The sequence below is a fragment of the Halictus rubicundus genome, chromosome 13, assembly GCF_050948215.1.
Source record: "Halictus rubicundus isolate RS-2024b chromosome 13, iyHalRubi1_principal, whole genome shotgun sequence".
NCBI lineage: Eukaryota > Metazoa > Arthropoda > Insecta > Hymenoptera > Halictidae > Halictus > Halictus rubicundus.
Genome location: NC_135161.1, coordinates 13,862,581 through 13,876,331, shown reverse-complemented (window position 1 = coordinate 13,876,331; position 13,751 = coordinate 13,862,581). Strand labels below are relative to the sequence as shown.

At 44.6% G+C, this 13,751-nt stretch overlaps 2 protein-coding genes across 5 annotated transcripts in view; both read right to left on the bottom strand.

Annotated features, from left to right (window-relative positions):
• Positions 1-13,005, bottom strand: part of LOC143360495 (UDP-glycosyltransferase UGT5-like) — a 50,420-nt gene extending 37,415 nt beyond the window's left edge. The window contains exon 1 of one of the 4 annotated variants that reach the window (XM_076799420.1): positions 11,883-13,005. In XM_076799420.1, coding sequence (XP_076655535.1) covers positions 11,883-12,990 — 1,108 coding nt within the window. In that variant the 5' untranslated portion in view covers positions 12,991-13,005. Of the gene's footprint in view, positions 1-951; positions 2,102-4,572; positions 5,683-6,194; positions 7,312-11,882 lie in introns of those variants that run through there. The other 3 variants (XM_076799421.1, XM_076799423.1, XM_076799419.1) reach the window with 3 other exon arrangements.
• On the bottom strand, positions 8,176-9,475 carry LOC143360496 (UDP-glucosyltransferase 2-like). Its single transcript, XM_076799424.1, has one exon. The coding sequence runs from the start codon at positions 9,306-9,308 to the stop codon at positions 8,199-8,201; it is 1,110 nt and encodes a 369-aa protein (XP_076655539.1). The 5' UTR covers positions 9,309-9,475; the 3' UTR covers positions 8,176-8,198.
• Positions 13,006-13,751: the final 746 nt, after the last annotated feature.

Genomic DNA, 13,751 nt, shown 5'->3' with positions numbered 1-13,751 from the left:
TTCCTGTTACGTTCAAGTGACAAAACTAATACAGTTTTTGAAACGTTGACTTGATAAGTGTAGGGAAGCCAGCAAAGGATGTTCCGAACGCGCAGCACGAATTGGAAAAGAATCGATACTCTTGTTTTCGAGAAAACCGTCACGGAAGTTCGAGCAAAGTCGGTTTCGAAGAAAAGTCATTTAAAGTCTTTCGCACTTCTGCGTCGAGCATGAGTTCGAGACAATTCAATCTCTCGTAGCCCTAACAATTTATTCAATTTCTAAAATGGCGTGACAGCCACTTAAAATATCACTTCTCCATGTTGTCCACTTCTACACGTTATCTATTTACCAAGAATTCATTCTTAACAGGCATTGGAACAAGGTCAACCAAGTTTAACACATTTTTTTTAATTATTCCCCTCGTGCTAGAAACTGTAAAAATACTCAGACATTGACTCATGCCTTATCTTTACGCCAATCGTCAAAATTAGGAGTTATGCAGTAATGAATATGCAGCAATGAAAGATATGCATCCACTCGTCGCATTGTACTACAAAATTTATGGTTAAACTTCACCGTGGCAAACCCAGAAATTTCTAACTCTTTACCGTATAATCCGAGACGAGAAAATGCCAACTGTTTTGCATCAAAATATTTTATATTAAGATCTCTATCCACTCGTCGCATTGTACTAGAAAATTTAGGGTCAAACTTCACCTTAGCAGCCCAGAAATTTTCAAGTTTTTCTCAAATGATCCTGCGTATATTAACACGGAAATGCGAAAAATCGAAATTTTACGGCGAGGAATTCACCGGTTCAAAAGTTACGCGTGTTTAAAGAGGAACGAAAATTGACAAATAAATGATATCAATAATCTTCCGAAGAATTCTCGGGGAATCACAAGACAAAAAGACTAGAATCTCTTCTCTTGAGAAATGCATGTAGAAACCTCGAACATCTCTACTCACTCAGTATGTCGAACTGATTAAGCCACTTCTTCACAAGGACATTGTTAGGTTTCTGGGGCAGATCATCGGTCTCCCATTTCCAGATCACCTTCTTGGGGAAAGAGGCGAGCACGTTCAACACAACAGTCAATTTGTCCTTGGGCATGCTGGCGGTTTTCACCATAGAGCCGAAATTGAAGTACAATACACCTTCGGGAGCGTCATCGAGGAACTTCTTAATGTCTTGGGGAAGGGGATTGATTTTCTGTGGGATATGAAGGCCACCGACCTCGACGACGTTCGGCGGGAGCGGGTGTGGACCATGAAGACTGTAATGCGTATTCACCAGTACCAACGACGCGTTCCGGGCCATCTCGTTCAGATCGGGAGTATCAGGGCCGTGGTACTTCTTCATCAATCCCTGATCACGCCAGCGAAAGACAGTTGTGCCTACTACAGCCGAGAACACATCGAGGAACACATTCCGCATTCTGTCCGCAAAGCTCATAGGCCTCGACGTTACACACAGAATGCACGGCTTGTAGCTAGCTTCGGAAGAGAAGCCCAGGTTCTGGAACACCCAAGGCATGGGTTGATGCGTGGACACTTCGATGAAAGGTACGCCTTGCTGATGGAACAATACGAAGAAACAATTCGTGTTGAAAGACTCCGTGATCACCAGGTCGAACTTTTCCCCGGCTGCGAGAAACTGCTTAACACGAGGATTTGTCAAAGCAGCTTCGCAAGCATGGTAAGAAAAAGAGTTCAGCATCAATAGGTCCCCGAAGGATTTGTATCTCGGGCTGTAGATTCCGTGCAGGTCGATGATGTTTATGGAGGTGTCCGACTTGTTGCCGGCCAGACTGATGTCCTTGTAGTTCGGCATCGGCTCCTCGGCCTTGGCTTTCTCGGTTCTAGGGAAATAGGAGATCACCGTCATGTCGTGACCGCGACGCCCTAACTCTTCCAGCAGAGGTTTGAACACGACGAAGTGGCTTCTCCCCGGGTGACCGAAGACCCCGAGGATCTTCAGCTTCCGCTCGGGCGCGGTCACGTCTGCAGAACAGCACGCGAGCAGCACGAGCGTGCACAAGAGGACCCAGCATGATCGTGAAACCGACATGATGGTCCGCGAGGAACTTGCTCGATAGGATGCAACAGAGGTTCTGACGAACATCGATCGAGGAACCGCGTATAAATCGACTTGTTCGCGCCTCGATACGTCACAGTATGCAAGGATACCGACAAGCGGCCAACACCATTTACATAACACTGACAGTTTACGGGGGATCCAGACGTTTGCCGACAACGGTAACCAATGTCACGCATGTCACGACTCTGCGATGACTCGTAGATTTTTTCGGGTTCGCGATTCACACGCCGACCAGTCCGAAAGTTGACTGCGTCGGAATCTGGTCTCGTCGCGAACATGATCTGCCGCTTCTGAGACACTCGGAGCAAATTATGACACGTTCCGATAATTACTGGAATCGGTGATCGGTGTTATGTTTACATTAACCTGTCACGTTAGAATGTCGATTCTCGTGTGTTGTCAGACTCGTCAGACTTCGAATCTGCACATGTATTCAATACACGTTCAATTGATACACTCCGCGGCAAACAGATGTCACCCCAGAGTTATTTAATGGTTTCGTAATTTGCGCGAAACGAAGCGGTACATTAGAGTTCCTCTGCCAATTTTTTGTATGCCGATAGGTTATATTTTGCAAGTTATGGAAACCTTAAATAAACAGATGTGACGTTTCATTGTCACCGTGTGTCGACTGCGGATATTCGACTAAAATAAAAACTGCCTAGATCAGCTAAAATAAGCATAGGTTTGATAACAATGCATGTCCTCTCTTAACGATTTTAATATCTCGAGTTGGGAGTGCGATAACAGTAGTCGCCAATTTTGCAAATGTCTTCGTATTTTGTCTACTTATTTTGGTAACACATTGACATTGATTGTTTAACCTGAAATAAAATTTTATTTTTCTGTCAATATACTCTTTCAACGCATACGTCAATAGATTGGTAGAAATTTTCAATTGGTATTGAACTATTTAATCTATGTCAAATCATACGAACTACAAATTTACTCTTATTTCTACACGTCAGTAAGGAACCGTGTGGCAAGCCTATCAGTCATCGCCAGGAATGTAAACAATTTTTAAATTAAAAATTTTTTATTCCGAACATGCACCAACTCATTAAAAAATCGCTACGCTTCCACGATCGACAATGCCATTGTAGTTCAGAAGCGTTACTGATAGACACGTTATCTATTTACAAAGAGTCCATTCGTAACAGTCAATGGTCAGGGTCAGCCATATTTAACACATTTGTTAAAGATTATTCTTATCGTGCTAGAAACTACAAAAACTCTCTGACACGTGCCTGTTCTTTACGGCTATCGTAAAAATTAGAAATTATGCAATAATAAATATGCAATAATGAAGGATCTCTATCCACTCGTCGCATTATACTAGAAAATTTAAGGTTACAATCCGAGTTGTGGTAATTCAGTTACGTTGTAATTCAATTGCACAATTGAATTACATTGTATTTCAACTATATAGGAATTCAACTACGTCGTAACTGAATTACATAGTTTAAACCTTTCGATTAATTCAATTATTAATTATTTTAATCAGATGTGCAATTGAAACACAATATAATTAAAATACAGCTCTCCAAATTATGTATAGCCCAGAACTTTGAAGAATTTTCTCGTTCTTGTTCGTAATAATGGTATGGCCTAATATTAGTCAGGGATAAGCTAAAAACGTTCCTTTTTTCAGTTTTTTGTTATCAGAGAATGTATTTCATTTTACTTGCATATCATATTAATGTTTCCTTAATGAGTCTCATTAGATGATTTTCCTTACTTTTTCCTTTAATATATATCATAAGCCAGGTAAAGTAGAGGTATGTTTCTGTTTGAAATCTTCACATGGATTTTTCAACCTCTTATTACCTATTACTTTATTATTCTTTAATTTTTAATTTTAATTTAATTATATCGTAATTTATAATTGATGTAGTTTAATAGTAAAGTATTTTATAATTGTGCTCGAATTGCAATTACGAATTACACTGTAATTTAATTGATCGAAGATCTGAATTATAAATTACAATATGATTTAATTACAATGTAATCCAATTACTTTGTAATTATAATTCCTGGAGTAAATCTGCACAATTCTGGTTACAATTCTCCTTGGCAACCCAGAAAATTTGTAACTTTACACTGTATAATCCGAAACGAGAAAATGCCAAAAGTTTTGCATCCAAATATTTTATATTCAGATCTCTATCCACTCGTCGCATTGTACTAGAAAATTTAGGGTCAAACTTCACCTTAGCAGCCCACAAATTTTCAAGTTTTTCTCAAATGATCCTGCGCATATTAACACGGAAATGCGAAAAATCGAAGTTTTACGGCGAGGAATTCACCGGTTCAAAAGTGATGCGTGATTACAGTGGAACGAAACTTCGAATTGAAAAATAAATTTCAATTTGCTAAGCTTAATGATATCAATAATCTTCTGAAGAATTCTCGGGGAATCTCCAGGGGAAAAAGGACTAGAATCTCTTCTCTAGGGAGTGTAAGTAGAATCTTCGGACTTCTCTACTCACTAATGATGTCGAATTGAGGAAGCCACTTCTTCACAAGGACATTGTCGAGTTTCACGGGCAGATCATCGGTCTCCCACTTCCAGATCACTTTCATGGGGAAAGAGGCGAGCACGTTCAACACGACAGTCAATTTGTCCTTGGGCATGCTGGCGGTTTTCACCATAGAGCCGAGATTGAAGTACAATACACCATCGGGAGCGTCATCGAGGAACTTCTTAATGTCCTGGGGCAGGGGATTGATTTTCTGTGGGATATGAAGGCCGCCGACCTCCACGACGTTCGGCGGAAACGGATGTGGACCATGAAGACTGTAATGCGTATTCACCAGTACCAACGACGCGTTCCCAGCAATCTCGTACATATCGGGAGTATCAGGACCGTAGTACTTCTTCATCAATCTCTGATCACGCCAACGAAAGACAGTTGTGCCTACTACAGCCGCGAGCACATCGAAGAACACATTTCGCATTCTGTCCCCAAAGTTCATAGGCCTCGACGTTACACATATAGCGCACGGCTTGTAGCTAGCTTCGGAAGAGAAGCCCAGGTTATGGAACACCCAAGGCATGGGTTGATGCGTGGACACTTCGATGAAAGGTACGCCTTGCCGATGGAACAATACGAAGAAACAATTCGAGTAAAAAGCCTCCGTGATCACCAGGTCGAACTTTTCCCCGGCTGCGATGAACTCCTTAACACGAGGATGTGGCAAAACATCTTCGCAAGCATCGTAAGATATATAGTTCACCAACAATAGGTCCCCGAAGGATTTGTATCTCGGGCTGTGAATTGCGTGCAGGTCGATGATGTTTATGCAGGTGTCCGACTTGTTGCCGGCCAGACTGATGTCCTTGTAGTTCGGCATCGGCTCCTCGGCCTTGGCTTTCTCGGTTCTAGGGAAATAGGAGATCACCGTCATGTCGTGACCGCGACGCCCTAACTCTTCCAGCAGAGGTTTGAACACGATGAAGTGGCTTCTCCCCGAGTAACCGAACACTCCGAGGATCTTCAGCTTTCTTTCGGGCTCGTCCACGTTGGCCGAGCAGCACGCGAGTAGCACGAGCGTGCACAGGAGGACCCAGCATGATCGTGAAACGGTCATGATGGTCGATGAGGAACTTGCTCGATGCGATGCGAACAGAGGATCTAATGAACACCGATCCAGGAACCGCGTACAAATTGACTCGTTTGATCATCGATACGTCACGGTACCCGAGAATACCGATACATAAGGAATATTGTTTGCATAAGTATGACGCTATCATTTGCAGTAAGTTTAACTAGCTCCGCAACGATAACAAATGTCACAATTAGACGAAATACGATTCCAGCAGAAAAAATGATTCACGTTCATTAAACTATTCGGGCGGTGCCTGAAAATGTAGAAACACACACGTGCCTTGTCGCTACGTCAGTCCTAAAGATTAGGCGAACAGTCATCGATATGGATGACCAACGGCTTATGAACCGGGGGTGAATGACCGCCAAGGCAGTCAAAGTATGAGAACCCAGAAGCCTCTTAATACCTGACCTAACCTAGATACCTCAGTCTTGGTCTCTTTCATTCGACAAGCATATCTCCGCGCGAAAACGTTACCAACAACAAGAACACCTTTACTTACTCAGTATGTCGAATTGAGGAAGCCACTTCTTCACAAGGACATTGTTAGGTTTCATGGGCAGATCATCGGTCTCCCACTTCCAGATCACTTTCCTTGGTAAAGAAGCGAGCACGTTCAACAGAACAGTCAATTTATCCTCGGGAATGGTGGATGTCTTCACCATCGAGCCGAAATTGAAGTACAACACACCTTCGTGGGCCTCGTCAAGGAACTTCTTAATGTCCTGGGGTAGGGGATTGATTTTCGGTGAAATATGAAGCCCACCGACCTCCACGACGTTCGGAGGGTACGGTTGAGGACCATGAAGACTGAAATGCGTGTTGACCAGCATCAACGAAGTGTTGCTGCTCATCTCCTTCAGTTTAGGAACTCCACCGCTGTAGTACTTCTCTATTAAGTTCTGATCGATACGGTAAAACACAGTTTTAACTACTACAGTCATGAATACATCGGCGAATACATTCCACATTCTCTGCCAGAAGTTCATCGGCCTCGGGGATCGCGAACCGATAGACGGCTTGTAGCTGGCCTCGGAAGAAAGGCCTAGATCGGCGTATACCCACGGCAACAGCTGAAGCGTCGATATTTCGATGACAGGCACCTCTTGCTGGTGGAACAGAGCGAAGAAGCAACGCGTGTTGAAGCTCTCCGTGATCACCAGATCGAACTTTTCCCCGGCTGCGACAAACTCCTTAACACGGGGATTTTTCAAACCTGCATCGCAAGCCAGCTGCACCAACTGGCTCATCCAGAGCATGTCCAAGATGAGTCTGTAGTGCGAGTGGCTGATGACGTGCAGGTCGACGATGTTCACGAACATGTTTAGCTCCTCCGTGACCAGGCTGATGTCCTTGTAGTTCGACAGAGGCTCCTCGGCCTTGGCTTTCTCGGTTCTAGGGAAATAGGAGATCACCGTCAGCTCATGGCCGCGGCGCGCCAACTCTTCCAGCAGAGATTTGAACACGATGAAGTGGCTTCTCCCCGGGTGACCGAACACTCCGAGGATCTTCAGCTTCCGTTCGGGCTCGTCCACGTTGGCCGAGCAGCACGCGAGAAGCACGAGACTGCACAGGAGGAGCCATCGGGATCGTGAAACGATCATGATACGTCCTATCTACGTAACACTGATAATTTCGGAGCGATCCGCACATGCACCGGCAACGGTCAGAACGTACTGTGCGGGCAAAGAACCCTGCGTATTTTTTAAACTATTCACTTCGTGCTAGAAACTATAAAGACAATCTAACACACGACTTGGCTTTACGTCAATCCTAAAGATTAGCCGAACGACACTGAAGCTTCATAAAACCGAACAACTTCTAAGCAATATCATCGAAACTTCGGCTTCCTCGATGATCATTCACAGAAAGATCGGTCACAATACTGAGAGGTTTCTATCCACTCATCGGAGTACGTGATAAATACACGCTGACACATGACTTATCGGTAAGTCAATCCTACAGATTAGGCGAGCGATATAGAAGCTTTGAAAAACTGAAAAGGTTCTATAATCAAAAAATTGGTTACAATAACTTGTCCATACATCGGAGAACGTCAAAAATAAAATTAAAAAGATCGATGGGGATCTAAATCAATTCAAGCATCCCCAACTGTACAGTAACAAAAAATTTCTAAGGATTAATATAATGTAACTGTTATATGACCCATGTTGTAAAATAGCCTACATAACCCGTAAATAATGTCTAAATTCGTCCAGGATCGACAAAGAAGAAAGTACCTATTAGCAGTGGGAACTTCAGAAAAATTTCGACCGGACCAATACACCGCGGCAATTAGAAAATTTTTACTGGACCACCGCCGGACCAATACACCGCGGTAATTAAAAAATTTTCACTCAACCACCGCCGGAACAATACGTCTTATGAACCGGGGGGTGAAGCCTCTTAATACATGACCTAACCTAGCCTAGATACCTCGGCCTTGGTCTCTCTCATTAGACAAGCACATTTCCACGGAAAGACGTTACCAACAACAAGAACACCTTTACTCACTCAGTATGTCGAATTGAGGAAGCCACTTCTTCACAAGGACATTGTTAGGTTTCATGGGCAGATCATCGGTCTCCCACTTCCAGATCACTTTCCTTGGTAAAGAAGCGAGCACGTTCAACAGAACAGTCAATTTATCCTCGGGAATGGTGGATGTCTTCACCATCGAGCCGAAATTGAAGTACAACACACCTTCGTGGGCCTCGTCAAGGAACTTCTTAATGTCCTGGGGTAGGGGATTGATTTTCGGTGAAATATGAAGCCCACCGACCTCCACGACGTTCGGAGGGTACGGTTGAGGACCATGAAGACTGAAATGCGTGTTGACCAGCATCAACGAAGCGTTGCTGCTCATCTCCTTCAGATTAGGTACATCAGAACCGTAGTACTTCTCTATTACGCTCTGATCGCGCCAGTGGTACACAGTTTTCGCTACCACAGTCGCGAACACATCGGCGAACACGTTCCACATTCTCTGCCCGAAGTTCATCGGCATCGGCAACCGCGAAAACATGGACGGCTTGTAGCTGGCCTCGGAGGAGAAGCCTAGATCGGCGTATACCCAGGGCATCAGCTGATGCGTGGACATCTCGATGAAAGGCACGTCTTGCCGATGGAACAGAGCGAAGAAGCAACGCGTGTTGAAACTCTCCGTGATCACCAGGTCGAACTTTTCCCCAGCGGCGAGGAACTCCTTCACGCGAGGATTCTTCAAGGTTGCGTCGCAAGCCAGCTGGGCCATGTAGTTCAGCCCGAAGATGTTCGCGAAGAGTGCGTAACGCGGGTGTGTGACGTTGTGCAGGTTGACGACGTTTATGAACAATTCCTGGTCTTTCGTGACCAGGCTGACGTCCTTGTAGTTCGGCAGAGGCTCCGCGGCCTTGGCCTTCTCGGTTCTAGGGAAGTAGGAGATCACCGTCAGCTCGTGACCGCGACGCCCTAACTCTTCCAGCAGAGGCTTGAACACGTCGAAGTGACTTTTACCCAGGTGACCGAACACTGCGAGGATCTTCAGCTTCCGTTCGGGCTCGTCCACGCGGGCCGAGCAACACGCGAGAAGCGCAAGGGTGCACAGGAGGACCCATTGCGCTCGCGAAACCGACATGATGGACGCTGAGGAACTGGCTCGACGCGACCTAGCCGGATCTCTGGCGGACACTGATGCAACAACCGAGTACCAATTGACTCATTCGCGCTCCGATACGTGACAGCGTCTATAGTGACCAGCGTACGACTTTTGGGAGCGATCCAGACTCTCGGCCACGCACGACAACTATTTCGTGCCAGCGCCGATGACTTGTGGATTCGGATGATTCGAGATCCTCCAATGACGAGGCGCAAAAATTTGTTTTCTTTCATAGGCGACATACGTAACAGTCCGCAACGCGTAGAGCGGTATATGGTACGTGTGGATGGATATCAGATACCTGATGAATAAAGAAGAAAGATAATACCGATAGCATCCAGCAAAGCTGATCTGTCAGACGGGATGCCGTGGTTGATGCGCAGCCTGCTATTACGCAATGGTCAGTAGCAGTAATCAACGAACGACAAACGATCCATTTGCTATTCTCGGCTCGTAAATTAAGAAGTCCGCTGCGACACGTCCCGAATTACCGTCGGTCAAGCCGAATTCTGACGGCATCGAAACTTTTTCTCGTCGTGACCGTAATTAGGCACTTCCGATCCGGTAACACACTGGCGGAGAAAATTATACGACACTCCGAGAATTATTAGAATAATAGCTTCACAGGTTCGCTACCATCATTTCTTCTGATAACAGAATTCTATTAAATTATACTCTTAAATGGGTCAAGCGTGAATATTATATCGTAGAAATATGAGAAATTTGTAAAATACAATACTATGTAAAGTGTACGTAAATAATATGTAAAATTGAAAACAAAGTTTGTATAAAATATGAACAGAGCTGGAAGTGATTCTACATAAAGAAAACATTGTTTAGTAAAAACAAGAGTCAACTAATTTTGGCCTAAAACTATTATCATTTTTCTTCCTCGGTGCGTTTTAGAGGATATTATGGAATTTTTTTGGGGGAAATTAAGCGATACATTTTTATGAAACTTCGACGACTTATTAACATACACTTCGAATATGTGAAGAATTTTTCCGTACATTTTTATCGTTAAAACTGCAGTAATTATTTCTTAGAATATTCGAAAAATATTTTTGAGGTTAAAGATATAGGCACAAGCAATCTGTATTTGCTTTTCAAATTGGGGTCACCCTCAAAAAATGATAATCGCTTCGCATATAACAGTTGCCGACATGCTAATTAAAAATCATTTCGTTTTTTAGATTTCGAATTACTTCAGTAGGAATTGTCGTGCAACTTTGCAAACCCATGTCTAGTTTGATTTCTCATAATTACTGTAATTTAAATAATAGCAATTTTAAATGTGTGCTGGACATGAGATAAGAGTATGTAAATAAATGTGCACCATTTCACAAAGACAGGTTTCTTAGTTTCCTTCAAAAAAATTCTAAAATAATTTCGTCCGTTAAAAAAAGAATTCTTAGGGGAATACCCCTTTAAGACATGTAAACGCATCATAATTTTGAACAGCTAATTTCAGATATTCTTATCAATTTTATACGTTTGTAATCAACCGAGTGCTAAGCCTACTTCGCTATCATCACGGATGAATAAGCCAGTGTATACAATTGTTAAACCAATATTGAGAATATGCACTATCCATCAACTACGGTCGAGGATTAAATATCTACGATCATTCGAAAATCGTTTCGCTTCTCAGATCGACGAGCATGTGTTATTTAGTAGCACCGCTGGTGTAAACATGATCTATTTATAAAGAGACCATTCGTGACAGCCACTGGTAGAGGTCAGCCAAAAATACATTCTCAGAATTATTCTTATCTGTACTAGATAATATAAAAACACTCTGACACGCCTTATCGGTAAATCAATCCTACAGATTATGCGAGCGATATAGAAACTTTGAGAAACTGAAAAACTTCTATAATCAAAAAATTGGTTACAATAATTTATCCATTCGTCGTAGTACGTCAAAAATACAATTAAAAAAATAAATCAGAATCTAAATCAATCCAAGCATCACCAACTGTACAGTAACAAAACATGTCCCCTCCTAAGGATTATATAATGTAAATTTTAATGGAAATATAATGTAAATTTTATATGCCCCATGTTGCAAAATAGTCCACTTGACCCGTAAATAATGTCGAAATTCGTCTAGAATCGGCACAGAAAAAGAAACCTCGGTGGAATTTTTATAAAAATTTGAACCGGACCAATACACCGCAGTAATTTTCACTCTAACACCGCCGGATCAATACATCGACCTTCACTCGCGAATAAGTCCGTAAGTACGCTTCCTAATTATTTGTTATTGCGAAGTATACTGTTAAATACCCCGTTTGACCCGAAAATAACGTCAAGATTCTTCTAGGGTCAATGCAGAAAGAGTTAAACAATATAACAAATTTGAAGATTCGTCTGTCCATTGACTTATGAACCGGAGGTGAATGTCCGGCAAGGCAGTCACAGTATGAAAACGCAGAAGCATCTTAATAGACTGACCTAACCTAGCCTAGACACCTCGGCCTCGGTCTCATTCATTTCACGGGCACATCGCCGCGCGAAAGCGTAACCAACAACAAGGACAGCTTTACTCACTGAGTATGTCGAATTGAGGAAGCCACTTCTTCACAAGGACATTGTCGAGTTTCATGGGCAGCTCGTCGGTCTCCCACTTCAAGATCACTTTCCTGGGAAAAGAGGCGAGCACGTTCAACATAACAGTCAATTTATCCTCGGGCATGGTGGCTGTCTTGACCATCGAGCCGAGATTGAAGTACAACACACCTTCCCGAGCCTCGTCGAGGAACTTCTGAATATCCTCTGGCAGGGGATTGTTTTTCTCCGGAATATGCATTCCGCCGACCTCCACGACGTTCGGAGGGTACGGTTGAGGACCATGAAGACTGAAATGCGTGTTGACCAGCATCAACGCGGCGTTTCTGCTTCTCTCCGTCAAATCCGGGATACCAGGCCCGAAGATCTTCTCCGCGGTACTCTGATCGCGCCATCGATACAGCGTGTCGGCGGCCTTGGTGAAAAGCCATACAGTGAACACGTTCCACATTCTATCTAGAAAACCCATCGGCCTTGAGACGCGGGCGAACATGGCAGGCTTGTACGATGCCTCGTGAGAGATGGCCAGCTTCTCGTAGACCCAAGGCATCAGCTGATGAGTGGACATCTCGATGAACGGCGCGTCGAGCCAGTGGAACAGGGCGAAGAAGCAATAGGTGTTGAAGCTTTCCGTGATCACAAGGTCGAATTCTTCTTGGGACGCGACGAAATGCTTCGCGAGGGGATTACTCAAGCCGGTTTCGCAGGCTTGCGCGGCGAGCCTGTTCATCCGGAATACTGTTCTGAACAGCCGCCGGTACGAATGGTCGACGGATCGCAGGTCGATCACGTTGACGAGCACGCTAGATCCTTCGCTGAACAGACTGATGTCCTTGTAATTCGGCAGGGGCTCCGCGGCGACGTCCGCCTCCGTTCTCGGAAAGTATGAGATCACCGTCAGATTATGTCCCCGGCGCGCCAACTCCCGGAGCAGCGGCTTGAAAACGTCGAAGTGACTTTTCCCGGAGTGACCGAAGACCCCGAGGATCCGCAGCTTTTGCCCGGGATCGGCCGCGCTGATGGCCGCCGTACACCACGCCAGCATCAACAGGCAGCACAGCGGAGACCGTCGCGCCTCGGACACCGCCATAATGTCTCCGGGGAGAGGTTCGAAATCGTCGAAAACTACCGCGATCGAGTGTCCGAGAATACCGCGTCGATCGACATGTCCCAGTTTCTACGGCAACGGCGGGAGATTAGTTATTGGAACGGATAGAACGGGCCTAATAACGGAACAAGTTCGAGGTTCGCACACGTTCGCACGTTTGGCGAGTTTACGTCGCAGCGGACACCGACGCAACGGAAACAGTGACCCGAAAGCAGCAGCGAAGCCCGAGAAGAAGAACCAAGCCGCTCGACGATCGCTCTTCAAGTGATTCAGTTTGCAGACATTCCGATTGCCTCGACTTGTGTCACACTTGTTACGCTACCGGGCCGAAAATTCCGCCGCTGTTAGGCTCTCAAGGATAGACAATCGAGCAGACTCTATGGTCGATGTGCATTCTAGCTTCGCGATCTAGCGATCTATACTGGCGTTCCGCTAATCGCCGTGCACCGTTTATAGAGACCCCGTTGGAAATCGTCCAGGGAATATTAAGAGGGGGAATTCTCTCTTCTTTTTCTCTTGCAATTATTTTCGAAAGTCTTTCGATCTTGAATCTTGTCTTCCCGAAATGGTGATGTCCGAAACAACCTCCGCTGCAAGGATCACTATAGACGTTAATATGCGGTAACAGCGTGGGCAGCGCGAAATCGTCAGGACAATGGAACGGGAGCTTATTAGGACACAGAAACCGAGCACTTCGTACCTTAATCAGAAACTGGACTAGTTCGGTTATGCAACCACCACGC